Here is a 27760-nt window from a genome sequence, read left to right as displayed (position 1 = left end):
TTTTACTGCGCTGACTGCTGTTTTGGCTCGTTAGCCACAGTCTGATGCCAGTATCCTAAATGGTCATACCAGCTGATCTCTACAGCAACTGCCGCTATGTGTATGTTTGTTGGCTCTCTCCGTCTGTTACTGAGACAGCAGTGTTGACAGGTAACATGTCGCTTTCGACTTACAACTGTCAAAAAAATAAATAAATAATAGAACTGTAGGCCCAATTATACTTTTCAAATGACATTGTTGATATTGTTTAGTTAGTATTAAAGTTAGTTCGCACAGTCAACAGAAGCTGACATCTTTATGCCCAATTTGCAAGACAACAGGCAAAAAATAATAGTCTTTTGTTCAGTTATTTATTTACAGACACAATGACATGGTGAAAAAAACTCAACGTTAATATGGTCGCATGTGGAGGATTGCTGCATTTTCTTCTACTGGCATTGCAAAGGTAAGGTATGTCTGCTATCTTAGCACCATAATGTGTTCAATGTGAGCTTCCATTTATTTCAACTGCATTTATTCAACTGGTTGAGTACACAACTGCTAAAGGACATCAAACAACACAAAGTAATGAGTGTCAAGGGACATATCAGGTTTTGTTACAGTCATAGACCACGATAAAGAAAAATTTAGGTTTTCTTTCTTAAGGAAATGCCTGTGACATAAAGTAGCTGCTGCTGCTGTCTTAACTACGTCCTACTGTTAAACCAAAGCTACGCTGAATACACACAATGCATTCCTGCACATTTCAACGGTTCTTCTGTGGGTGTGATATGTACAAAAATTCACATTTCCAGTAAAAATGTTTGTCAGTACATTGGGAGAACAGAAACAGCTCTTATTTGAGTGTGCACATTCAGTAAATGTACTGTTTATCCATGGTAATATCATTTGGACATGTACTGTCTGGGCAGAGAGCCCTTTCTATCTGCTCTGGTGGTGTTTTTATAATGTCGGGCAGCGCTGGACATGGACAAGACCCCTGGCACCTTCTGCTCTTCCTCCTCATCTGAGATCGCCCTCTTTGGTGTTGGTTTTACTAAAGGAGCTCCTGGGTGCGATGAAGGGATCAGATTTTGAGGGATAACAAAGGGTGTAAGGAGGCCAGAGTAAGCAGGTGTGTTTAAGTAAGGAAATCCCCGCATGGCATGGAGACCATATGCAGGGATGAAAACAGGATTTGGCTGTTGTTGACCCTGCAAAGCAGACTCTCTGCTCCGCCAGTAATTTTCCCTCTGGTGGAACGGGTGGTGCATAGTGGTGGCTGTGGTGCCTTGGACATAGTGTTGCAGATGATTGGGCGGGGGTACTGAGTAGGCTGTCGGGTGAGCCAAGCCAAATTGAAGCTTCATGGCCATTAATTCAGTACTGAGCCTGGAATTTTCTTCTTTCAGGGCCACTAAATGACTCTCCAGCACGTAGTCGTTTATCCTTCTCTTCTCCCGTGAACGCTTGGCTGCTTCATTGTTCTTGCGACGTTTCTCCCAGTAGAGGGCATCCTTCTTCTCTTCGGGTATGAACTCTCTTTTGCGGCGGGACCCCCGATGTATTGGGTCATTGTCGGTGTTTGCGGTGCGGCTGTCGTGGTGTGCGTGAAAAGGTGACTGCAGGGACTCCATGAAAGAAGTTAATGGTGTACCACCAACAAAAGGGCTGAAAGAAAGAAATGGGTAGACAGAGAGTGTTGTTTTGGTTGGTTAGTGAAACGGTTGCTTCCCTCTTGTATAATGGAGACCTTATCTTACTCTGGTTTGAACTTGTCTTATCTTGGTTTGCCTTAACAAACCACTGTCCCATTTAGGATTACAGGGATGTCAAAAAGTTGTTCTCATGATGAGAAGTTCTCGATTACTATCTTAGTTTGAGACACACAAACTCGCACTGATCCTGCTCCAAGCCTCTGCCATGGCAGACCACACTTTGATGCATGTGGTCAATAAACAAAGTGTAGATTTGATCTTGTTTGAATTCTGGAGGTTACTCAGGTTTGAGAAGCACTATGGGGCTCTCTCTGATTCACACAGTGACAATCTCAGTCACCTTTGAGCACAAAATGTCAGTTTATTGATTTTTTTATGATTGCTAAACCTAGACCACCTTCTAACTGATCTATGCTTCGATAACTTAAATTTGAACATTGGACATTGGACTAGCTTTGAGAAGGTGTCAACACTTCTCATGAGCTGAATTTTTAAAACATGTAGCGAAAAAAAAGGGGAATTCTGTTCAGTTCCTAATGTATTCCGTGGTAAAAATCTGAGTACATTAAAGTCTTTTATATCAATAACCTGTATAGCTTGGACTATGCCGACTATAGGTTTATAGTTTTAAATGCTCCTGGGGTTACCACAGTACACTTACACCCACCTCGCTCTTGCATGCTGAACCACTCCAAAGCCTCCCCGCACCCTTCCTGCCAATGCCTCACCTCCCTCCCCCAAAGACCACATGAGAAATTGTGACGGGAAACATCGAGTAGACAAAAGCAGAAAGTGGACTTGTGTTTTTATTGTAAATGTGCTGTTGCCGTTACCCTTTGGGGTGGTTGTGGCCCACTGATCGTATCCATTGGCACATATCTGACAAAAGCAAGCATGCATTCATTTTCAAGAGCATGCTTGGGGCAGTTGCTGTTGTGGTATTTTAGACATATTGATTTGCATGTGTTTTCTGTGTCGTGAGGAAGTTGCTTTTTACGCCAGCATGTGATTTTAGGTGCCAAAGTGATTGCGCCAAATTTATTTCGTCTCAACCGACAGAATTTGGCCTGATAATTCTGTTTGACCTCATCTCTCCCGCTGTAATGGCACTTTACAACACACTTTACACTTTGTGCCCTTGATTCTTTTACACTTTGGGGGAAAAGGTAAACCAATAAATATATAGACTTTTTTTTGCATTGCAGTGGTGCCCAAGCACTTCCTTGTTTGGTTGTCGCTGTTGTTTTTGAATGTCTCTTGTTGACACCATTGGTCCCCTTTTCCTCTCATTACCTGAGTGTGCGGTTATGTTTCGACACGCAGGCTGAGATGGAGGCTTCAAACAAAGCCTTGAGAGGGACCTTGCACCTCGTCTGCCAGCATATACGAGGTGGCGCATTGGGCTAAAAATACACAGACTTGTGGCCAGGACGAAGGCAGACTCTGTGTCTGCTTTTGTTGGTCTGTGGAAGCACGCACACCTGTGTGTGTGTGTGTGTGTGTGTGTGTGTGTGTGTGTGTGTGTGTGTGTGTGTGTGTGTGTGTGTGTGTGTGTGTGTGTGTGTGTGTGTGTGTGCGTCACACACAAAGGGTATGTTTTCTATTCAATGTGACAATCGGCCTTTAAGCAAAAGCTGCTGCAGGAAGAGAGAAAAAAAATTCAATGGAGAATTTTCTCTTCAGCCAAAGTTTGCACTCTGCACTTGCTGCACCTGTTTCTTAAAAACTAATTATAGCCAGCCTGCTTTTCAGTAAGAAGCTGTCCAACTTCTGCTTTTTTTTTCTCGCGTCTATCTGTTTTCCCATACATCTGCCAATTTGTTGCTGTGTGCGATGATAGCCACTGTTAAAATAACTACCGTATCTCTGTGGAAGATAATGTTGGTCAGTCAGTATTTTGTGGTTTGTTTCACCTCAATATACTGTGTGCGTCACTCTTATAAACTGCCATTGGAGAAATAAGCACATATGAAATCCCTCTCAAGAGAATTAAAAAAAAAAAAGTTGACCACAGTGCCTGACCTGAATTTTCAGTTAACGCATAAATTCCTTGAAGATGAGTGCATTGCACTATAGCGCCATCATATCTGGTGTTCTTTTCGTTACCATATATAATGGGAAGTTTATTTATAAATTTTATACAATTGAAAATATCAAGTGTTCTTTTTTCACATGGGATGATACATCTTTAACTGCAGTGAAATGTAACTTTAATGTGAGTATTGGCAAACGAATACGCAGATAAAATAGTTTCAGTCTGCACTGACTATATGTTGTCAGTGGAACATTATTTAAATGGTCCACCGTCTTAAACCCAGTTACCCAAAGTTTCAATGTCTACCATGTTTTCCATTAAGTATACGGAACATGTTTGCAATGATCATTAAATCGTTTGCCCCTAAAAACTATACATGAATTATGAATTTTCAGAGGCGTGGTGGTTGATGAAGCCAGTGCAAGATTAAGAAGAATATAATAAGAATAGAAAAACGCACCGCCCCGGCCATCATCTTAGAACTCAATGGGAGTTTTTCTGGTGTGTTTAGCAGAGGCAAGACTAAACTTTTTAACCTGCAAATGTTTGCTTGTGTGATTTCTAGATTGAATAAATGCCCTTGTTTTTTTATTAATTAGTCACGTTTCACAACAAAATTCACAACAAATTTTAAAATCCTAGTTGCAAAAATACCGTGCAAATTTGTATTTTAGCCCGTGCATGCTTTTTCACCAATATTGGATGAAATGATCTTGTAGTATCCACACTTGTCGTATCCACAACTTCATTTTATGATTTTTAAAAAAATGGATTTGTTTCACACCAAATTTAAGTATCATTATTTTTCCTTCCTCACCACCTCTGCAGTCCCAGTCGATTACACATTAAAACCATCTTCTCTCTTTTTGTGAGTTTACAAAATTAATTTCTTCAAGTTTAAAGACAGATCTGCTAATGTGATAGCTCGACTCTGTGGTGGTGTGCTTTCAGATTTGACTCAGATTTTGATGCTCCTTACTGATTCATCCTATGCGGCGTTCACAACATTTCGGAACCGTTTACTTTGGTCGCCGCTACGGCTTCCATGCATGTGAAATGATGCAAAATGTTACATGTTATGTGAAAATGATTTCAAGTCCTTACCTTCAGACTGAGTCGTCAGTGGGCTGTTGCTCTTGCCCTCGAATGATAGACAACTGTGAGTGAGAAACTCTCCTCTCCCCAAATTAGCGGTGGGTGGCTGATGATGTCTTGTTGATGTTCACTCCTGTCCTCTCACCTCCCTCCTCCTTTCTTCCTGTTCAGATGTCATCTTCCTGTCTTAACATCGGACCATCCGCCCCTCTGTCTTGTGGAAATTGTATAACAGCAGCCCCTGAACTTTGTGGTGTTGTGTCACAAGTGACCACGCGCCACATGCCCACACTGCCGCATTGCACGCTAGCCGTTGTTTTTTACAGTTACGCAGTTACCCGCCTTTCAGTCGTCCGCATTCACGCTCTGTGTTTTTGTCTCTGCAAGATGTTGCCGTTTGTCACGGCAGGTGCTGCATGTTGACTTTAATGCGATTAGATGCAGTAGCAGCGACTGCTTACTTCATGGCTGTAGCAGTAGCGTGAGTGTGAAGGACTAAGCCACAGTAAGTGAGATCGGCGGCCTGATATGATAGCGTATTTATTTGGAAGTGTGGTTTAAATCTTTTTTCACCTCTGATTCTCAGAAAAAGAAGTGCTTATACTTCTCATCGTAGATGTGTCGCTGTGTCCTCAGTCAGTCATTCGTCTTGTGTATTAATCTTATTTAAAAAAAAAATAAAATAAAAAAGAGTTCCTTTAGACGACCATTAAAATTTTGAATTGGAATTTTAATTCATGCCTTTTGTCACAGACATTCGACGTGGTTTTTGAGTTTTAATGTTAAGATGAAGTGCAATTCAGTTCATGGTATTTCAAGAGCCATGTTTACTTATGGAACCGTGACCTTTTGCAGAGCACGAAAAGCTAATTAGAATTCAAAACAAAAGTGAAAATGATCTGTCATTAAACAGAAATGACAGTAACGGTTAACTCTGAGGCCAACTGTTATTGATTTAATTGTCTGACATTTTGTAAGCAGCCGTCTTAGCCGACATTTGTGCGGCATCAATTCCAAATAATAAAAAAAAAACCCAAGTGTGCAAAATCTTCTGACAATTAAAGAATCTAATTATATAAAGAATAATTAATTTGTGTGGAAACAATTAACAGAATTACTTACTTGATTTATGTTTTACCCCTCAGAACTCTTGGGCCTACCACTGGTTTGAGGCGAACTGGTTTGAGGCGAACTCCTTACTTCGCTCAGGTCAACGTTTTAATATAGTATTGTACTGTTGCTCCGGCCCTGCGATGAACTGGCGACTTGTGCAGGGTGTCCCCTGCCTTCGACCTAAGACAGCTGGGATAGGCTCCAGCAGACCCCGTGACCCTGACCTCGGGACTAAGCGGGTATGGAAAATGGATGGATGGGTACTGTTGCTCCCTCTGCTGGTGGAATCTGCCATGGACGATCTACCGCAGTGTTTTTCAACCTTTTTTGTGCCACGGCACATTTATTTATACATTGAAAATAATCCCATAACACCACCAACCAAAACTATGAAAAATCACACTTTATAGCCTAATAACAGCAATATAGTTTCTTCATTTGTTTGTACTCAGTCAGTGTGGAACCTGTGAAACCGGTTTAGATGCACACAAAGCTGATATCCTGGGAGGAAACGCCGGCTCACGTTCCCTTTAAAGCACAGCACTCCACATTAGAATGCCATTATTCTTTTTTTTTTTTTTTTCCCACCAATCAGGTAATATTGGATAAACTGTCACGGCACACCTGACATGATCTCACCGTACACTAGTGTGCCTTGGCACAGTGGTTGAAAAACACTGATTCACCTCACTATTATAATTTTTTTGTCTGTTTTTTTGTTAAAATGAATAGAGTGACAAAACAGAAAAACAACGCTGCATTTATTAAAAGCAATTGGAATAGTCAGTATAGGAATACTGACGTAGAAGAGGTTTCTTTTAAAGACTTTTCCCCCTCTCAAACAGTCTTGTGTGGTCAGTGAGACTATTATATTGAGGCTTGTTTGACAACACCAATGAAAAGTTTTGTCAGTGTGATTTTGTTATTGGATTCTTATTGGAAATTACATTGAGAAAGAAAGAAAGAAAGAGCCCCTCTCCTTTCGGTCCTGACTGCTTGTCAGTTAACTTTTTTGTACTATTCCCCATGTAACTTTACATAACCCTGTAACTAACTAAATACACATCACATATTGTAACGTTTCTGGTATTTGTCTCTTGTTGTCACCATTTAAGTTTTCCTTTTATTAGCTATGCATTGTTCCAATGTGTTTTTGCTTTGAAGACTGAAAATAGAGAAATATAAATTGACTCTTCCAACTAGACGTTAAAAAAAATACTGCTGAGGTTACACTTATTAGACCTGGTTTGGTTTTATTTGGGGGAAAAAAAGCTTTTTATACAAATAATAAAAATCCAACTAAAACTGGTGAGAATCTAGAGGGTATTTTCTATGTCCACAACTAATTCAATGTGGTATTGATTTAGATCCACATTAATGAAAAGTTCAAAGTAAGCGTCAAATAAAAAGTATAATACAAATCTGAGGACTTATCTGAAATTAATTCCAAATGTTTTTCTTTTGCATGGTCACGGAGCAAGAGAATAACGTGACCAGCTTTCCCGCGGCGGAAGTCAGTTAAACGGTTGGATTTCCACTGAATGAAAATGTGCCCGCAACGACAATCAGAGGAAATTACCGAATCAGTTTCACAGGCTCAGCTGCCGAGTTTTCAACCAGTGATCAGCGAGTTAAAAGTGCAGCAGCAAACATACTCCCCTCCCAGTGACGCGTTCAGCTGGGCTATTTCTAAAGAAAAAAACAATCAAAAATATTGCCTTTTATTGCATGATTGTCTATTTTTAAGCACCTGCGCATCACCCGAAGTACCCTGCACTAACTAGGTTTTATCTTACGCTGCTCTAGACGCCGGGACCGAGCTTCATGTCCAGGTGGGACAGGTGACTTTGCGCATCCACGCCGAGACGCTGATCGGGTCTCTCCCGCAAGTGAGGAGGCGGGCAGGTGTGCGGTAGCGGCGGGACCATGTGTGGAGGCTGCCAGGGCAGCAGCAGGGGGTTCCTCAGCAGGGCCGGGCGGTGGGGCGTCAGCCAAGCCTGGGACAGCGGCGTCGGGAAGAGGGGCCCGTCCGCAGGGCTCAGGAACGCTCTGACGGAGGGGTCGGAGTGGATACCCGACACTGGATAGTGCTCAGGGTCCAGCCGCCTCCCTCCATCAAACATGGCCGTGTGCGAGTGGATGTGGGCCCCTGGCGGCGATGGCGGGAAGGCGCGCTGGGCGCCGCACATGTGGGAATTCTTTGGATCACTGACGCTTTTGCTCGGGCCAAAACATGGAAACTGCGCGCCGAACGGGTAGGTGTCGTGCTGGCTCACAGCCAGGACGGAGCCTTGGTGGCTCCCGCCGTCACCCACCACCCTCGGCCTCTGGAAGAGGAAGGCGGAGGGAGACAGAGCCGAGACAGAGCCTTGGCTCCCACCGGCGCTCAGACCGCTGCGGTACTGCAGGCTGAGCACACGAGCGCGCAGCCGCGCGTTCTCGTCGCTCAGCGCCAGCAGCTGACCTTCCCTCATCAGGTCGCTGAACCTCCGCTTCTCCCTGGACCTCTTGGCGGCCTCGTTGTTCTTGAGCCTCTTATCCCGGTACTTGGCGTCCTTCTTGTCGCTGGGGGTCATCTCCCGCTTGCGGCGCGTGATGCCGCCCAAGCTGCGCCCGGCGCGCAGACGTAGGAGACGCTGAGCCATGAGTGGGTTGCGCGTCACCGGGTAGGGGATCGTGGGGATCCATGGATCCGGTTTGATGAAGCTCTCAGCTGGGAAGGGGGCGGAGGAGGGCACGTACAGAGCAGCCGGCTCGGGGCTACCAGGCCTCCTCAGTGTTGACATCGTTCTACACATGCAATCAAATCGAGCAATGGAAAAAACAGTTAACTTTCAACAATATCTGTGCCTTTGTGCCATTAAGTCTCTGAGTTAAATGAATGAGGAATTAAGAGCGGGCGAAATATTTGATATTGCACATTGGTTATTTTTGCAGCGATACTTTGGCAACCCTGGGGATGAGACGGCGAGCCGCACTGACCTGTATGAATGGACGACACCTGTCCGTTGTTGTGACGCTCTAGCGGCGGCAGCAGCCTGCGGAGGGGACCGATGTTGAATTGATGCGATCGGCTCAGCCTGCGTATACGGGGCCTGTGGTGTTTGCGTGCGTGTGCGCGCCGCCGGAGAGAGGCAACTTTCGGGGCAGCGCCGAAGAGCATGCAGCCAATCAGGGTGGGAGGTCTTGCACCTCCGCGCGGAAAGCGTGCAGGCAACGTCAAAAGCTGTTGAGCGGAGAGTGCGGTCGAGTTCAAACCAACAGGTGATACCGGAATGAGTCACATTTGCACCGCGCGCCCTACTTACAGAGACTGACGTGAACCTTGAGTCATTAATGTGTGATCATCTGCAGAGCGACCAGAAGCGTTAATATAACGGTTGTATTAACATAATATGCAGCCATGAGGGCTGCATATTATGTTAATACAACCGAATAGACCAGAAGTGAGAGGAAACTAATTTACAGTAAACGACACCGACGATATCAAGCTCAACAATACAGTAAAGTTAAACTACCAATTTAACAACTTATTCATATACAAAGTTGTCAGTTGTGCAACAGAATGGTTGCCCAGCATCCTTGATTCCGTTCACTTTTCCTTAAATTAAATGAAGAATGCTGAAAAATCAGACCCAATAAATAATAGTGCAAAACAATTGACCTTGTATCGTGTACAACCTCATTTGTCCTGCGGATGACAGGTCTGACTGCAGTAAAGGATCGTATCATATTTGTCATTTTACCATCATCTCGACTTTTTTTAAATTTTATTTTAATGTTAATTTGATTAGAAATTTGTAAAAAAAAAAAAAAAAAAAAAAAAAAAACTAGTTTGATCAACCATGCATGAACATGTAATTGTGTTCTGGGCCACTGCAGTGAACCTTTTGGTTGAGTTGCTGTCTCTCCTTTTATTTAATGAACAAGTAGCGTAAAAAAAAAAAAAAAAAAATCAATGTTCTTACAGAGCAGTGATTGTGTGTCTAGTGAAACTATCACCATCTTTCCTTCAAAATGTCTAATTCAGTGTCTTTGGGCCCTCCACTGCTTCCACTACTCTAGCATTGTTTATCAAACATAAGGCAAACAGAATGGTTTCCTTTTCTTCTGTTTCAAGAGATTGCATCATCCCCATGTTATTGATGACAGTTATCGTTTTGGAATTAGCACTGCAGAAGAAACCCCTTTCAGATTGTGTGGGGATCCCCCTAAAACGCACCAGAGTGCGCAAACTTGGAGGAAAAAAAAAAAGCTTCCAAACCAGCAACCAAGGCTACACTGATGGTAACTTTATTGACGAGTTGCACTGCAGTTTGCACAGTGTGGGGGCTGTCCAGCTCAGAAGGGGAATGTCTTCTGAGCATGCCACACTTCTTGAAAATTCTTCAAGGTTTTTCTGTCTGACTCATTTTATGTAACCACCGCCAGCCATGTTTTTGCAGTTGGTAAAGAGAGCTTCCTTACATTTATTAAAAAAAAAAAAAAAAAGAAAGAAAGAAAAAAAGAGACAGTACCAGCTTATGTTGTCTTTTGCCTGATTAAAACACCATCATATATATATCAAAATACAAAGCAAAGTGCATGGACAACATAGTGGCAAGATGGGTTGCAATTATAAATATCCCACTGTGTAAAAGTACAATATTTATAGCGGGCTGTTAGCCGTTATACTTGATTCTTTTAAAGCAGATTTTAACTGTCGTTGCTCTTGATCAAAGAATGCACAGTGCACACAGGTGGGTCTGTGTTTTTTTTTTTTTTTCATCACTGCTACTTTCTCATTGAGCAGAGTGGTCTACCCCACATCCTGACTTCATGTTGCACAACCTCTGAGTGCAGGTATATTCCCACCAGTTTGTACAGAAGACCTAAAAACATTATTATTATCATTATAATTATAATGATAATAATAATAATAATAATTATTATTATTATTATTATTATTATTATTATTATTATTATTATTATCATTATTATTATTATTGACATCATGGTTATTGTTCTGCTGAATAGATGACCCAACTATTAGGGACTCATCCATCTGGACAGATGTTAAAAACATCTGGTGAATAGCAAAACGGTTTGTTTGTTGTATTGGTGTAATCAGGGTTTGCACAACGCACAATGCTTTTAGCCCCTTTAGCTTTGTTATGACATCTTAAACAGCTGCGTCAAGTTGTAATTCTTGTGTTCGCTGACCCATCAGACCAAAGAACTTTTTGTGCACCATGTTACAAGGGGAAAACATACCATAGCGTGCATCTCCCACTCGTATCCTGTACCAGCGTCATTCATTTGCTATGAACGTGCTGTCCCATTCTTTTGTTTTTGAAAAAGGAAAGAATGACTCGGTAAAGTCACCCGTTTCATGCTTTTCCATCGACATTGTCATGGAAAATACTGCTATGCTCTGTGCCACTTCTGAATCATCCTCCTAAAGAATGTTTCACTTTGAGTTTTATTAGGTGGGGCGAGAGGCCTTCGCTGCACTGACAATTTTCCAGTCTTATTAAGTCATCAGACTGAAGGGTAGGAAGCTTGAAATGTCACCTGTGAATATATAAAACGTGTGTGCATTGGGAGCACCAGAGCTGTCTTCCCTCCTTCGGATTGAGTTCCTTGGCTCTGCAAGTGATTTAAGCCAGCACGTTTGCTCTTTCACTGGGCTGATAGAGTCAAGACTTCTAACAAGCGCTGCTGCCACCCGGAGATACCCCCTCAGTGCTGTCAGTTGAAGCAGGGAAGCCTCTTCATGTTGCCTTTCAGGGGGTCTCCAAGACCGAGATTTATAAACAAGTTCTTCTAGGGCAGTTAGACATTTTGAAGCGTCCTGATCTCTCAGTTCTTCCTTTTCTTCGACACCATAAATGCATCGTGCTCGTCTCGCAGTGAAAAATATGGTTGTGTCTTTCATTTAATTTGTGTGTGCTTTGGTCTGCCTACACATTCCACTGAATGCTGTGGAACATTGTTGTTTTGGGTGAAAGTCGAGAGTTGACTCATCAGTGGGGGTTAAGTCTAATCATCTAGTTCCCGTAAGCTTTGATTTGGTTATGTAACGCACCTTCGCTCCTCACCCAGAGTGCACTCTCACTCTAACTGCATGGAAAGTCCTCTCTCGTGGAGGCCTGACCAGCAGCCTGCCTCGGCTTTTGCTAGCAGCCTAGTCAAAGTTTATAAGGGGAGCGCTGTTGCTGTTGAGGTTAACACTTACTGACCTGATTCCCAGTTCGAGCGAGCTGTCAACCACCATGTGCAGGAAGTTAGGCCTCAGCAAGCGCCTAGAGCATCATCTCTGCTGCAGTGTGATTCACAAGGGGGACCACATTAAAACATTAAGAGTAGTGGCAGAGGTCTCGACGAGCCTCCCACGCCTGATTCACACCGGTGCTGTGAAGTCAGTGTCAGGCCAGGGTTGTACCACAGTTACAGCCAGGTGAAGGTTCATTGTGCTGTGAGCAGTTTGGCCTCTGTGTGTTTGGGTTGCAAAGGTTTTGTGATAGATCCTCCATTGACCCTTGTCAACTGTGGCGGTAACTTTGAGACAAAATGAAGGAACCTTAATCTGTCTTTTCATTATGCATGAGTTGACCGCTTTAGGGAGGGTTACTTTAACAGGATTTTGAAAAAAATATTTGAATTGCAGGAGGTAGTGTGCTGCTTACTTCAATTCACAATCGCAGAGGTTAGTTGCACTTTCTCCCCTCGGACAAATTTTTCTTGGCAATGAAGATTAAGTCTGCAAAAAAAAAATAAAACAGTTCCTGGTCCAATATACATCTGCATATCCTCTTAGACATTCGACGACACCATTTTTTACAGTCCCTAAGATTCATAGAGAAACGTGTCGCAGGTAGTTCAAATACAAAGCTCCATCAACTTTTTTTAATCTTCAGATCAAATTTATTTTCCCACTTAAGCTGTTGTGTTTTGTTTTATTATTATCGTTTGGTATTATTCAAAAATGTAATGGTACTTGGATGCTCCTCATATTGTATTGTATTGCCTTGTAATAGGGATGTGTGAATGTATCAATGTATGTGCATATTCATACAGTGTATATTGCATTGTTCCTGGTTTTCTTCCTCTGACTGTAACCTATTATTTGAGAGCTTGTGATTAGGTGGGTGAGGGCTTGGGGGCCTTGGGGGCTGTGGAGGTCGGAGAGCAATATGTTTTGTGTCTTTTGTTTATTATTCTAATGTGTGTTTTGTATTGGGACCCCCTTGAAAATGAGATGCTGCATCTCAAGGGGCTGTCCTAAATAAATTGAAATTGAAATTGAAAAAATAAGAACTTTTATGTTTCAATTCTGCTAACTTTGGCGGCTCAACGGTCATCTGTTTAGGGTGATGGTAGTTTTCAACTTAAATTCCACTGACTGCGTCCTCCACCATCTGAAATCTTAACAGCAAATAAATAAATCTGTCTATCACCTGATCTATTTTTTGATTTCATCTCTATTTCAAACATGTAACACAATTTCTGTTATTTTAATGACTTACAGGGGCCAAATGTGAGACGAGGCAGCTGGCTGGGGAGTGGAAGCGCACTCCCACGTGCCTACCGTCATGGGCTTTGACAGCTCTTTGGGTGTCAGTTAGACTGCGGTGGAGGAGCGGACGGTCGTTGTGGATGGAGCGCCAATGTCAGGCTACCTCGCCATCCCGCTAACCGTTGTGCTCTAACAGCCCAGCTGTAAGAACAGATAGGAGAGATCGCCCCAGATATGCACTAGCGCTCGTGTACATAAATAACGCAATAGATGCAAAGCGTGGTATGTGGCATTTGTGGGCAACACCCTCCCCATATAGGAAATAGGTATGAGACTAAGTCATTTTAAACCACAAAGAACACATTTAACTGACACTGAGAGATTTTTTTTTGGTAGACTATTGTTGTCAAATCCACATCTCCTGACCTTTCTGCACGCCAGACTGCAGTTGGTTCTTAATTCCACTAGGTGGCATCAGAATGATAAGAAAACAAAAAAACAAGGCGTTTGATAAACTCATTCTGTCTTTGAGATAAAACTACTACTACTGCTGCTGCTGCTGGTGCTACTGATAATAATAATAATAGAAATAATAATAATAATAATAATACATTGAAAAAAAACAATTCCTATTTTTCCCTCATAGGTAAACTATGTGTTTTGGAAAGCATGCCATCATCCCCTCAGTGGTATTTGTCTTTCTACTAATGCTGATTGTTGTATTAGTAATAATGAACAATTGGTTTACAAGTCCCTGAGGCCCAATTTACTGGAGGCAAGACTTTAAATTAAAACTAAAAACCCTACCAAATAGATCTCAGCACACCTCAGGACTGGCCAGTTGGGTGAACTGCAGGAAAAACTGCTGGGCATGCAACTCAAGTTTTGTAGTCCTACAACAAAAAAAAGTGTCTCTTGTACAAGCTCACAGACGTCCTTTCAGTCACATTTCAGACCTGTTCAAAGCTTTGTCTGAGACGTTAACAAATAACTTATATTGAAGAGTGAGGAAAAAAAAGATAACGCAAAGCAGTCCTGCCACTGTTGTAAAGCAACATAGTCGTGCTGATTAGACTTTCTGGGGCACGGAAACCCCTCAGCAAAGTGTGATAGTTTGTTCCCATCGGCTGAAAGGTGTGTGTGTGTGTCTGTGTCTTTGTGTTTGTGCATGTGTGCATGTGTACACAGAATGATAGCTACAGAAAACAAAGCAATACAATGACATAATGTGTGTTTTCGCCCCTCCTCCAGTCTTTCACCTGCCAGGTGCACAGGGAGCAGCACAGTCTGTAAAACCTCCACCTGGGAGCGGGAAGCAAGGCGGGGCTGCATTATGTCAAACCAGGTTAAAGGTACAGGGAAGCCAAGAAGGAAATGAGCCAAATAGGTAAGTTTGACCTGTAAAGATTCAAGATAAGAAGAGAAAAGACAAATGTCTGATTGTGGTCAGTAGGGTGTTGCCCTGCCGCGTGATTTCTTTCACTCTGTTGGATGATCAGGACGAGTGCAAGCTGGGCAAACGGGTAAATAAGACTTTGTTGCTTCATTTTTGCCGCGAGGTGTTGGCTGGTTGGTTTTTTGTTTGCAGCTTGTCCTTTGAAATCAAATCAGGAAATAATCTCACCTTGTTTTAATTGTATGTATAGATAAAAACAAACGCCTCCTCGCTCACATTTGCCAAGTGACACTCAAGAGAGTATAGCGTGACGGTCATGAGGTTTGCTTTATTATGTTCAGTCATCCCAGCAGGTCTTCAGCTCTCGGTCATGAGCTTAATCAGAATTTTACCGTATGGAAAATCTAGCCCAAATTTGCCTCTGAATTTTATCAGTGCTGTTTCGTTGGTGCCAATCAAGGAGGGTCAGCTGATCGGGGCGGAAATTTTTTCCAGCCGGCAGTACTGGTTTTCAATATTCCCTCTCTTGCACTGTGGCGAGCGTGGGCATGGAAACATTGTTTAATAAGTAACAAGAACGATGCATGACAGTGGAAATGGGAGCACTGGCAGGCAGGTATTTATGACGCCTCTTTCACACAGCATGACCAGGAATTGCACTCGGCAGTCCACTCAGCATCATGGCCGGGAAAACTCTGGAATCTGGTGTGTAACCTTTCAGATTTTTTTGTCTTCATTTACTTTACTGACCTTGACGATAATTGAATTTCTATTAAACTCTCTATGAAATCTATCGAAGTATTTTCTTCAAATGAGGAACATGAACAAAAACGTGCTCGTAATCTTTCGCCTCGATGAAGAATACGCGTCGGCATGTCTCGTTGGATTGAGTTTTTCCAAACTGGGTTTTTGAATGTGCAAATTTACGCAAACAAGCCTTGTGTCCCACAGGCCTCACGTGGAAAGTGAGGGCCAAAAACCGTCAGTACCACCAGCACAAGCAGAATAAATCCTTTCTGTGCTTCCAGCGGGGGCAACAAGCGGTGAGTCTTCCTCCCCCAGGAAGGCGTGAAGCCGTTTAGTCTGTTTAATGTTTCTCCTGAGACTCTCTCCCTCTGCGTTCATCTCCTTTTTCGGTTGCCAGGACAATTTGGTGCGCAGCCACAAGTACTCCGCCCTGACTTTCCTTCCCATGACGCTGTTCGAGCAGTTCCACCGAGTGGCCAACATCTACTTCCTCCTAATGGTGGTGTTGCAGGTCAGATGAAGGTTTCGGCGGCCTCCATCGTGCTTATGAGTCAGTGATGCACCTATTGTCACACTGGATACACTTATTATCTTCCGATATCTAATAAAGCGACACTTGGGGAAAATGAATCTGTTTGAATTAATCGGATTAATTGCCTCAACTTTGCTCCAATAGCAGAGAGACATTTTGAGCTTCCGTCAGCGCTGAACATGTTTCCTTTGTGCTTGTGTCCGGCGCTGCAGTCCGTCCCCTTGATCTCATCCATACCGTGGTACATCAGCATGATCCCTCTCATCCTGGTTCTCAGCGTCCGAGGCCTGAAAGATCTGGCCACTGACTTGGTAAGGAGTCTCGTCTCTGGCCTGGGATGGCTCCCCTCAGAGTGAAGCACACGAATTAGCATGGACACAAATACGCTAGCATACTGATACTGTGCGCGTGTGTGTGCACGTACAGTATGGACTGGCCCCCCTGCCCCTTTTTCTCCTTCCTTGTCCTCATTGACTCTTTGTCCTGTCCTCGCCGCCTCGTCTTGCAGCTCTTCTCGCAGTGACATTAATTCTCCCTCCTATTATTAAAGCTTTTCCCCCTTTAAACGCAGGCGCGGCGTTTTGCATGGAGGATTCTCTGGTTAAGTGCATGGCTGAGTTACGGTCATTAACAGCTCTGGGTGAAATGCTTGCTTGACCCCTCTCTATTGACTAATCATTTAGTGGAGGGTGTAAATCTCCCCGCTGGTGTCACTGCGCAGCCCCGTAATGGCGTTTCTCCTCCCTCCGTTCTCCCGTTCAACCTTTCATGGCCACCCTCACTACCCACGCCCAACCCCCTCCGACACCCCTCACCCCCTCCCCCAACCACCAACCACCAACCCAGCCACCCGTACGAGCAGGCACGGCCTGCCCATCACTCTTCCCCTGCCACGCTCCGTGTCGCCTTCCTCTCACGTGTTTATCCTCTCTCTCTCTCTCTCTTTCTCTCTCCCTCTCTCTCTCTCTCTCCCTCACTCCCTCTCACTCTCTCTCACTCTCTCTCTCTCCCAGGCCAGGAGACGCAGCGACTCCCAGATTAACTCCCGGCTGTGCGACGTGCTGACGGCCTCCCAGAGGTGAGGACAAAAGACGGACTCGCTTTCTCGCTCGCTCGCTCTCCGAGGACTCGGTCGCGGCTCCAGTTTGAAACAGCCCCCTAATGACGCTCAAATGAAGTGTGAATGGCCGAATCACTCGATGGGCCCCCTGTGCATTAGAGCAGGGCAAATGCACGGCGTGGCCACCGCCGATCGAAAGAAGAGATACGACCAGAGTCTTTGCCAGATTTTTCATAAAGTTCTTCAGAGTTTCCTGCGTGTTGCACCAGACTTCCTACATTTACACTGTTCTTTACACTAACAGTTGAGGCAGCTCACTATTGTTAGTGTTGCATTAACATTTCTAGAAAGTACATTTTTCTATAGGAAGGAAATAGTTTGTGAAAATTATTAAAAGTTCAATTAGTCAGTTAGTTAAATTATAACATTTGTTTTAAAATTTAGAAGCTTTGTTTGAGGTTTTGTTTGTAAATGCAGCAGTGGAGTTTCTCTTTTTACATTGAAGATGCCTTGAAAATCCAATGCACTTAATTACTTCTGCACTTTAAATTTGTTTTTGCTAGTTGAGGATCATGCGGCAAACAGATTTGTCGAAATTTCGACACATCAAAATCCCCCTTTCAGCTTTGTGTTTTTCTCTGTGCGCTCTCCTGTCCTCTCTCGTAGTTTCACCAATGCGGAGTGGAAGGATGTAATGGTCGGGGATGTGCTGCGGATTCACAAAGACCAAGTTATTCCTGTGAGATGGGATGGATGGATGTATGGTTGGACAGAGACAGACACACAGAGAAATTGTGATCGCTGTTTGCAACGATTGTTTTATACACAGGAGAAGCCGTGCAAGTGTGAAATACTAAAAATGTGCTGCAGCTGCTTGTGTGTGTGTGTGTGTGTGTGTGTGTGTGTGTGTGTGTGTGTGTGTGTGTGTGTGTGTGTCAGGTAACCTTCAGCTCAGACTCGCCTCCTTTCTTTTGCTCTCTCCGTCTCTCCACCCAGGCTGACCTTCTCCTCCTCTGTAGCTCCGAGCCCCACAGTCTGTGCTACGTGGAGACAGCTGATATCGATGGGTAAGGGAGAACAGCCTCACTTCGTTTAAGAGTTCAGTTAAATTTATAGGCAGTTGCAGAATCCTTAAAGTGATTCATCCTTTGGAGCATCGTAAACAACCCGCGGATTGAATTCATGAGGATGATAGTTGGGCCGGCGCATTAAATCCACTATATTAAAACAAGTCGGAGTCTAATATATGGCCGTAAACACGCGCATGGTCCAGAAAAGGATTGTGTTCTGAGTGTAGAGTCGTAACAAATAATCAGTCAGCCAATGAATCAGACCTGGTTTTAACTTTTTTGCAACGTTCCATCATCGGCCACCAGCTGCACTCACAAACAGAAATAGAAAGTTAATAAATCAGCATTGATAGAAATGTGACACTAACTGTGACTTGTATTTTGTATTGATGTATTTTACAAGTTAAGAGTTTTTCAGCTTATTGCTTATTGATAAAAATTGTATTTGAAACAATAGAGAGCAGAGTGCTTTTCTTTTAATTTTTCTTTGTCCTATAAAGGCTCATTAATGATCGGAAATTTGTTCTCGCTTGTTGGTATTATTTAATTGGGTGTGATCAGAAATACAATTATCATACCAAAGAAAAATAAATGAAATATTAGTTTTAAAAAAATGTCAGTCAACCAGAAGTTTGGTGCAGATGAAGAACAGTGGCTGTGATGTTGCCTCGCTCAGGGAGACCAACCTCAAGTATCGACAGGCGCTTCCTGCCACGCACGACGCGCTGACTTCCCACCCCACAGAGGAGGCTCTCGCCGCTTTCAACGGTAAAAACGCAAAATATAAGTGCCTGCTGAACTTCTTGTGCATGCCATGGCCAAACTGAAACACACACACACACACACACACAGCCGGTGACCTTCCGTCCGTCCCTCCGTTCTTGCAGGTTTGGTTCTCTGCGAGGAGCCCAACAATCAGCTGTACACCTTCCACGGCCAGCTGCACTGGAGGGGCCAGTGTCTCCTGCTGGACCATCAGCACATCCTCCTGAGGGGAACAGTCCTACGCAACACGCAGTTTGCCTATGGACTGGTCGTGTACGCCGGTACGCGCGGCCACTTTTCCACACTTTAGAAAAACATTAGATACTGACATTGATTTCCGCCGACTTCCGATTGCCGCGAGACGTTGTTGGCGAGGGCCGTATAGTTTTTCGTGCAAAGTAAAGTGGCTCCTCACTAACCTCTAACTGCCTTTTTTTATAAAAAATAAAAAAAGAAGGAAGAAGACGACTGCAGCATTTATAAAAAAAAAAATTAAAAAAAGAAGGAAGAAGACGACTGTAGCATTTAAGAAAAAAAAAAAAGGAAGGAAGAAGACTGCAGCTGAATGCAGATGATCTTTCATAGGCTGCCTTAAATTGCAGAAGTAAGATGATTTTGTATTTGGTTAATACTGAATATTTACGTGTTGACCTCGCCTCACTTCACCTTCTCCTGCAGCCTCCACTTGGTTTCTTTTTTTTTTTTTGTTCAATGACAAATTTTATTATGTGGAATGCATTATGCTCTTCATTACGGACAGTACTTAACTCTGGCCACCGCGTCCTAAATGTGGACTCCGTTAACCGTCGGGCAGATTACGGGCTCCTCCTGTCTTTTAAGTGATCATTGATCGGATATTACTGGACCAGGCGGAGGTGTCATGGATCTCGCTGCTTTTGACCCTTTCAGTTCTGGTAACGCCCGATCAATAGATCAAATTCTTCTGGAGATGGGTTTTATACCGTTCATCAGGGACTGTCTATTGGTTTGACCGCAGTTCAGCCTGATTATAACTCCAGCCCCGCTGTCATGCACTTGACAGCGGCCCGCTTTCACTCATGCGCCCATCAAGGTTGACTTGTTGTTGTTGTCGGCAGCGGTGGCGGTGGAGTGGTTGGAAGTAAGTTCTCGCCTCTGTGGAAGGCTTCGAAGATTTGACGCTGACTCTCAGCGACTCTGAGATGTTTGGGTTTGTTTTTTTGTTTTTTTTATCAAGCAGCTCTCGTCTAGTAGTGAGTGTGAAAAAAAAAGAAGGAGACATCAACACTGGACAAGATGATCTGTACTCTATTGATCCCTGTAGACTCTCTCTGCCCACTGACCCCCTGGCAGCGGGGTCAGACACCCACTGAGCGGAGGGGGATCCAGCATCTTGCTCGGGGGAACGGCAGCAGCTACTCCGTGACACGCGGGCCCTGATCCATCACCCTGCTGGCCGCCGGGCTGGGCTCCCAAGTTTCTGCTGCACTTTGCTTTTTAACCGCCACGTTTCTTCTCCGGGCCAGGCGCCGACACCAAGATCCTGCGGAACTGCGGCAAGCTGAGAACGAAGAGGACGCGGATGGAGAAAGTTTTCAACCGAATTGTGATCGCGGTGAGTTGGCGAAGGGCAGGAGAAGAGCGATGGCAGAGGACTTCTGGTCCCCACAAAGTGTCACTAATGCTAGGTTTTTTTTTTCTCTGACCTGCAGATTATCTTGTTCCTGCTGCTGGCGGCCCTGCTGCTTGCCGTCGGCTGCGGCTTCTTTTCCAGTTGGGTCGTGAAAACTCGAGGCCCTCTGGCTCCCTTGGTGGTGAACGCCGACCCCGTCTACATGGCCTTCCTGATCTTCTGGGGCTACATCATTCTCCTGAGCCCCGCCATGCCCATTGCCCTCTACATCACGTTAGTCTCCAACTCTTTTGTTTTTTTTCTTTCCCCCCACCGCTTATGCCAGCCAAGATGGATGGATGCGTGTTAATACACGCGTGTGCACCCTGCACAGGTTCGAGATCATCCACACGGTCCACAGCCTGTTTATTGGCTGGGATTTGGAAATGTATTGGCAGGAGACTGACTCGCCGGCGCAGGCCAGGAGCACCTCGCTGAGCGAGGAGCTCGGCCAAGTGGGCTACCTGCTCACCGACAAGACGGGAACCCTCACCCAGAACCGCCTGCTCTTCCGGCAGTGCTGCATCGCCGGGGAGATCTACGGTAATTGTTGCCCGCCGGCGCCTGGCGGCTCTCGGCGCGACCTGCTCATTTCAAAGATCTGAAAGTTTAAATTCCATGTGATATATCTTTCTTTTTTTTAAATTCCCAGAAGAAAATCTGATCCAGACCCCTTTGATTAATTTTAAAACATGCTATCGTTACTTGACCCCATGCTGAGCCAGAAGCTGGAAATTAACATTCATACTGCTCACAGAACTGAAAGAGAGAGAATTCTTTCCTTTTCTCCTTTTTCATTATTTAAGTCTCGCCATTCTCTTTACTTGTAGTGATGAAGGGAGAATCCGCAACCTGGATCTCTGCTAAAAAACAAAACAAAAGAAAAACAGTTCATTAGTGCTGATATTAGGTTTAATTCTGAGGCAAATAGGTCAAAAGTGTAGCAATTCTCAAACTTATTGCTTAAGCACTGCCCTTAATGGGAGAGAGTGATAGGAGTCTGATTTGATAGTGCTTAATTCTCCAACAGTTTGGGAAAATTGCTTGGAAAACCAGCATCTTTTAATTCCACACAGCTCACTCTCGCAGACTCTAATCAGCCGTTTATATAAACTATTGCTTTTTGCAGCATTGCTTTGATACGGGCTGGGCGTGAGTGTTTCTCGGGGGCCTCCCGGGAGTTGGCTTCTCATAAACCTTGAACCACATAACGGCAGACAATTAACATGTTCATATCTAACGCCCAGCAGCCCAGCTGCTAAATATTTAACACCGACTCCTGCCTGCTGAGTCGAAACCCTCTTATGATCCCATCGACCATATGTCACATGTCTGACCCACTTCCTCTCTTCACTTTTCAGGTGATGTGTCGGTCAGGGCGGAGGACACCGAGGTGGATGTTCTCACATTTCTTTCTTTGAAAAACCTGCTTCCCTGCGTCACTTCTGTCTTTTCAGCATAATAATTTACACTCATTTTAATTCATAAATTGAATCAACGTCATCCTTAAAGCTTCCATGTTATACCGATTTTAGGCCTTTCGCTTTTATATATTTTTTGACTCCAGTAGAACATCATAACAAGGTTATATATATCATAACCAGCAGACAGCTTACTACCCTCCGTTTGCAGCTTTCGTGAAAAGTGCTCACTTTTAAAGAATGAACTTTTCCCATCACTGTGAAATTCATATACATTCATATTATTGAACTGAAACACAATCATTTCATGCATGCGTGCAGTTTTTATTTCTGAATCCATATCGTGAGTGAACTGTGATGTCTAAATGTGCATTTCTTCATTTTTGCAGCCCATGGACTTGAGCTGGAATCCGTACTCGTGCGGTCGCCTGTTCATGTCGGCCCCTCGCCTAGTGGAGAAGATCAGGAGCCGGCAGTGTCCCGTCAGCGCTCAGTTCCTCACTGCGCTGTCCCTGTGTCACAACGTCATGGCCGAGTGGAAAAATGGTTGTGCCTTCGTCTCTTTTCATAATTCATATTAAGTTGTTGATTTATTCTTTTTTTTTGTCATGAACCCAACCGCGGCATGTGACTCGTGTTTCCACTGGGTTCTGGGTTTCATCCATATGACATCCAATGACAATGTTTGTAGAATTTCAGAATTTTCTTTTTTTGTCCAAACTCAACACAACCTTTGGATCATATGTATTTTGTTCCAGCTCTAACTGCCAGTTTTTTGTAATTGTTTCCTCCCATTGACTGCGTGTTTACCTCTTCCTCCCACCTCCTGTCTTGATCTCGCCCCGCCAGAGGCTCCAGTCTACCAGGCCGCGTCCCCGGATGAGGAGGCCCTGGTTGGTGCAGCCCGGGAGCTGGGCTGGGTTTTCCTCTCCAGGACGAGAGACTCTGTCGTGGTGTCTGAGCTCGGCATCCCCCGCCAGTACCAGCTGCTGGCCCTGCTGGATTTCACCAGCCAGAGACGACGCATGTCTGTGCTGGGTCAGAGCCGCTACCCCAGACTCGCGTTAATGAGCAAAATATTGAAACTTCATTTTTTTTTGCAGTCATTTGCATTTATTTCAGGTGTTCTCCAGGCCTGTGTGGATAAACGATCCAGTTAGACTGCTTTGTCTTCCCTCACAGTTCGGGAGCCAGAGGGCGGATTGAAATTGTACTGTAAAGGGGCGGACCTCGTCATTATGGAGAGGCTGCAGAGAGGCTATGCAAATCAGGAGAGGATTGAAGCAGCCTTGGAGGTGTAAAGTCACGTCTTCTTATTTTATGCTTCTCTGATGTCTCGTAATGCAGAGTGGTTGAGTTATACACAGTCCTTTCCATTTTCATATGAAAATATAACGCTATTCTTAGGTGAAGTAAACCCTTGGCCAGTTCACTTGCACAGTGGTAGGGAAAGAAGTTAGATACGTTTCCCCCACGTCCTTAAAAATGAACTTCTTCCACTGTTTTTATTATTGTGTTTTTAGTCTATTTCTATATCATCAAACTTTTTTCTTTTTTTTTCATAAATACATCGAATGGAGACTTTTTGACTATTACGTTTAAGAGACATCCATACTGCCCAGGAAAGGTCAGGCAAACTACCAGTTTGTCCAAACTATGCCGCCTGTAGAATAATGTGTAAACTTATGTGCCTTCAGTCTTTCGCCCAGGCATGTTTGAGGACTTTGTGTGTTGCCGTTCGATCCGTTCCCGAGGCGCTGTGGCGGCAATGGAGTGAAACTCTGGCCGAGTCTGCTGCCATGGAGACCCACGAGTGCGATGCACTGCTGGAAAAGCTATACGATCAAATGGAGAGAGAGATGCAGGTGAACTTCTCTCCTAATTCGGAAAAAAAAAATCTGTTTTGTTTCATGTTCTCTTTTCGTATTTTCTGGGGTCAACGTCCTCCTGTAGTTACTCTGCTCTAACAAGCTGCGCTTAGAGCTTGAAAATTAATCTACAATTTAAATTTTTCATTTTCCTTGTTAATTCTCTGATTCCAGTATAGCAGCCTGACAGTTAATTATCCAGAAAATGCTTCAAATCCCCAGAAAACATATTTCACAAAGCCTACAGCCTGCTCCCAAAAAATGCTTAGCTTTCACTTTCTGCTAACACGGTTGGTTGGTTTGTTTGTTTGTTTGTTTTTGCTGATGTTTTTCTATTCTTCAGGGATGTTGAAAGTAAAGGCCCGTGCGCTTGTGTTGCAGCTCCTGGGAGTGACGGCCATCGAGGACCGACTTCAGGACGAAGTTCCTGAGACAATAACTCTGCTGCAGCGAGCTGGCCTGAAGGTCTGGGTGCTCACTGGGGACAAAAAAGGTGATTCTGAACCTGATGAACTGCAGCAACACACGCAGATAACAAGTGATGATCTCCCAGTTTCTCTCTGTTTTCCTCATTTTTTTCCCATCGCCCTCTCAGAAACGGCCGTGAACATCGGTTACTCCTGCAAGCTGTTGGATCCTGACACCAGGTTACTGGAGTGGCAGGAATTGAGGTGACCAGTGGTACAAGAATAAACACGCACACTCACATTCTGTAAATGACCTTTTAATCTGCCTCTGCAGACAGATACTCCAGTCGCCGGACCCAGCCATCAGGTCCCTGAAAGGAGCGCAGCCGCACATGTGGGCCGTGGACAGGACGGCAAGGCCCGGCGCAAAGACATCCGTCGTCCTTACCGGACCCGAGCTGGTAAGAGCGATGGACAGGCAGGAAATGTGCACCCAGTTTTCAAACAGGTCCAGGCCAAAAGCTTTGACGTTTCCTCCAGGCAGAGTTGGAGCGGAGGCCAGAGTGGGGCGCCGCCTTCATGGGCCTGGCCCAACAGTGTCAGTCGGTGCTGTGCTGCCGCGTCACCCCGGGACAGAAGGCCGATGTCGTCAAGCTGGTGAGGAAACACACCGACTCTCTCACCATGTGCATCGGCGACGGCGCCAACGATGTCAACATGATCAAAAGTAAGTTGAGTCCAATGAAAAGCGCTGCAGGAGGAAGCTGCTGTTTTTCCGGCCTGCCAAAGTGTTTCCTGACTCGATGTTTCTCGTCCGTTTCTCGACGTCAGCGGCTCACATCGGCGTCGGGATGGCCGGGGTGGAGGGAGGTCAGGCGGTGCAGAACGCAGATTTCGCCCTGTCGCAGTTCCGCTTCCTGCAGAGGCTGCTGCTGGTGCACGGCCGCTGGTCCTACCGCCGCATGTCGTTCTTCCTGCGCTACTTCCTCTTCAAGACGGCCAGCTTCGCCCTCACGCAGATTTGGTTCGGCTTCTTCACCGGCTTCAGCGCTCAGGTCAGAGTCGCGACGGTGACTCGGTCCTGACACGGCGTGCGTGTGCGTGCGTGTGCGTGTGGGGATTGACTTGAGTTCCCTGTGTTGCAGTCTGTTTACGAGACGTGGTTCATCGCCTTTTACACCATGTTCTACACATCAGTGCCAATCGTGCTCGTGGCCTACCTTGAACAGGTGATCCAATTAAACACAAGGAAGTTTTGTGGCCTTTTTTGAAAAAAAATGAAAAAGAAGAAAGTTTCATTTTAAAATTTTTGGTGCAGATTTATTTTTCCGGCATGATCATATTTATAATCGAAATTGTTTATGTGGAGCATGATTATTATATAATTAAGAGGGTATGAGTGAATATGTACTTGCTTCCTCCTACTCCTTTTTGAACACCTTTGAGGAGATCAATGCTTTTTTTTTTCTTTTTTTTTTCTTTTTCATTAATTGTGTTATTTTGTTTTGTTTTTTTTTTAAGTTGAAAATCAAGATTTTCATTCATTCATCTACACTGGTTTCCCCCCCTTGATGCTCTGTCCTGCAGGACGTGAGTGCGGAGAGCAGCCTGAAGTGGCCGGAGCTGTACAGGTCAGGGCAGAGGCAGGAGCTCTCCAGCCCCCTGGTGCTGCTGGCGTCCTTCCTCCACGCCATCTACGCCTCGCTCGCTTACTTCTTCATCCCGTACGGGGTCTTTTACGACTCGGCGCTGGCCTACCAGACCATGGCGGTCACCGTCTCATTGTCAGCCTTGTTTACGGCAACCACAGAGGTCAGCAGCGCTGCTTACAGCCATTTTCTGTGCTGCACTTCAGGCTAATGGAGTCTGTTCGCTTCCATACGTTTACATTCCCTTCTGTTTTAAAATCTGTTGTTTTTGTTTTTTTGTCGTCCATCCATAACACAACAGGGTTTTTTTAAGTAATTACTGTGTTGTTACTCATAGCGCCATTTCTGTGTAAAGCCTATAGACCGCTCCATCAATACACCGCAGACCGCATTACATGCCGTCTAATTCTTATTGATTTGACATAAAGGAGAAGATCCACTCTGTATTAAACATATACAAAACATTGACTATTACAGAGCTTCATCATTATTATCAAAAATGATTGTTTCTGTGTGTATGTATCAGACATCAGATGTGCTTTCCCCCCTGATAATGTGTTGTTTTTGTTTTTCCAGGTCGTGCTGGTCACTCAATACTGGACCAAGTATAATTTAGCCTCCATTTTTGCCTCGGTGGGGTTTTACTTCTTGTGCGCCAAGATCACCCAAAGCCCCGTCTTGTTCCGCCGCTTTCCCGCCGACTATCCTTTCATTGGTACTGACCTGCTCATCTGTGCTATTGCTTATGGATGCCGTGGTTTTTCCATAAGGGCTGAAATTCATTTTCAAACTCGGCATTAAAAACCCTGTAAATGTCAAAACAAATGTTGACCAAACACAGTGTCTGTTTTTTAAAGACGATTCAATGTTTCTCTGTCTGATGTGTCATAATCACCGTGAACAGATCTGCTCCCTTTTGTGTGATTTTTTTTTTGTTTGTTTGTTTGTTTGTTTGTTTTGATCGTCAGGTGTGTTTGAAAATGCCTTCGGCCACCCGATGGTGTGGCTCACGGCACTGCTCACGGCTTGCGTTGCCGTTTTACCATCCATGGCAGCACGCGCTCTTAATGTCGTGCTCAAGGTCCATGACAAGCACAAGGTGAGACTTGTATAAAATCAAAACTATATGGGAGAATGTGAATTCTTTCATTCATTTTTCTCAGTTGTGTGCGTCCTCTGTCCTCCAGCAGGGGCGCTACCTTGACTAGTCACCTGATCCAAATAAAACCCTGAGTGCTTGATTGGTTGATTTTGATTTCCTGACCTGCTCCCTCACTCTCACCTGGCTGTGATGCAGATCCACACCTCGTCCCTCGTGCCGGTGGAGGTCTTGTCCAATCGCAGCCGGGGATCGTCTCTGCGCCGGTCCTCCTACGCCCTCTCTCAGGGGGCGGGGCCCCAACGCCTCATCTCCCCGGGACGCGGCCTGCGCAGCACGGTGCCGTCGGTGGACGAGAAAGTGACCATTGGCTACACGGCCACTGAATCGCACAGCTGAGTTTGTGCAGTGGGCAGAAGAGTCCTCCTCTAGCATACATATGAACTATGACTTAGACATTTTCAGTATGTATATAGACTGTGATTATATCATGTAACTAACTAAATTCGTTTTTTAATGGAATTTCACTGTACGCATGCATCGCTTTAATACTATTTATTCACTTTGGTAATTATCTAAGATACAACATCCATGAGAATCTGATTCCTTTTAACAAAGCATCTGCAATCACTCACCGTTTTAGTCTGAGGCTTTTGT

At 44.6% G+C, this 27760-nt stretch overlaps 3 protein-coding genes across 6 annotated transcripts; 1 reads left to right on the top strand and 2 right to left on the bottom strand.

The window, feature by feature from the left end:
- Nucleotides 1-27760, top strand: atp8b3 (ATPase phospholipid transporting 8B3). 4 transcript variants are annotated; one of them, XM_076039374.1, is made up of 31 exons: nucleotides 1-445; nucleotides 13451-13641; nucleotides 14690-14825; nucleotides 14892-14961; nucleotides 15477-15539; nucleotides 15786-15877; nucleotides 15979-16092; nucleotides 16326-16424; nucleotides 17127-17191; nucleotides 17840-17912; nucleotides 18170-18240; nucleotides 18920-19011; nucleotides 19131-19289; nucleotides 20514-20602; nucleotides 20700-20893; nucleotides 20994-21202; nucleotides 22021-22052; nucleotides 22470-22626; nucleotides 22930-23118; nucleotides 23263-23375; nucleotides 23778-23945; nucleotides 24330-24441; nucleotides 24544-24619; nucleotides 24690-24816; nucleotides 24896-25082; nucleotides 25187-25410; nucleotides 25501-25584; nucleotides 25943-26167; nucleotides 26581-26719; nucleotides 26973-27103; nucleotides 27302-27760. In XM_076039374.1, exons 5-31 carry the CDS (start codon nucleotides 15515-15517, stop codon nucleotides 27500-27502), a joined length of 3447 nt encoding a protein of 1148 aa, XP_075895489.1. In that variant the 5' UTR covers nucleotides 1-445; nucleotides 13451-13641; nucleotides 14690-14825; nucleotides 14892-14961; nucleotides 15477-15514; the 3' UTR covers nucleotides 27503-27760. The 4 variants fall into 4 exon arrangements, with proteins under 4 accessions (XP_075895489.1, XP_075895490.1, XP_075895488.1 ...); XM_076039375.1 differs by having other exon boundaries at nucleotides 14889-14961; XM_076039373.1 differs by lacking the exon at nucleotides 14892-14961.
- On the bottom strand, nucleotides 337-5974 carry LOC142897226 (uncharacterized). Its single transcript, XM_076039377.1, has 3 exons — nucleotides 5401-5974; nucleotides 4837-4990; nucleotides 337-1650 (listed from the first exon to the last, which is right to left on the bottom strand). The coding sequence occupies exon 3, from the start codon at nucleotides 1614-1616 to the stop codon at nucleotides 885-887; it is 732 nt and encodes a 243-aa protein (XP_075895492.1). The 5' UTR covers nucleotides 1617-1650; nucleotides 4837-4990; nucleotides 5401-5974; the 3' UTR covers nucleotides 337-884.
- On the bottom strand, nucleotides 6207-9124 carry LOC142897187 (uncharacterized). Its single transcript, XM_076039313.1, has 2 exons — nucleotides 8923-9124; nucleotides 6207-8730 (listed from the first exon to the last, which is right to left on the bottom strand). Exon 2 carries the CDS (start codon nucleotides 8724-8726, stop codon nucleotides 7743-7745), a length of 984 nt encoding a protein of 327 aa, XP_075895428.1. The 5' UTR covers nucleotides 8727-8730; nucleotides 8923-9124; the 3' UTR covers nucleotides 6207-7742.

Source organism: Nelusetta ayraudi, unplaced genomic scaffold (assembly GCF_046127955.1).
Source record: "Nelusetta ayraudi isolate G7.1 ecotype Tasmania unplaced genomic scaffold, CSIRO-AGI_Nayr_v1 ptg000059l, whole genome shotgun sequence".
In the NCBI taxonomy this organism is placed as follows: Eukaryota; Metazoa; Chordata; class Actinopteri; order Tetraodontiformes; family Monacanthidae; genus Nelusetta; species Nelusetta ayraudi.
The sequence above is the reverse complement of the archived record's forward strand: the minus strand, read 5'-3'. Positions and strand labels throughout refer to the sequence as shown.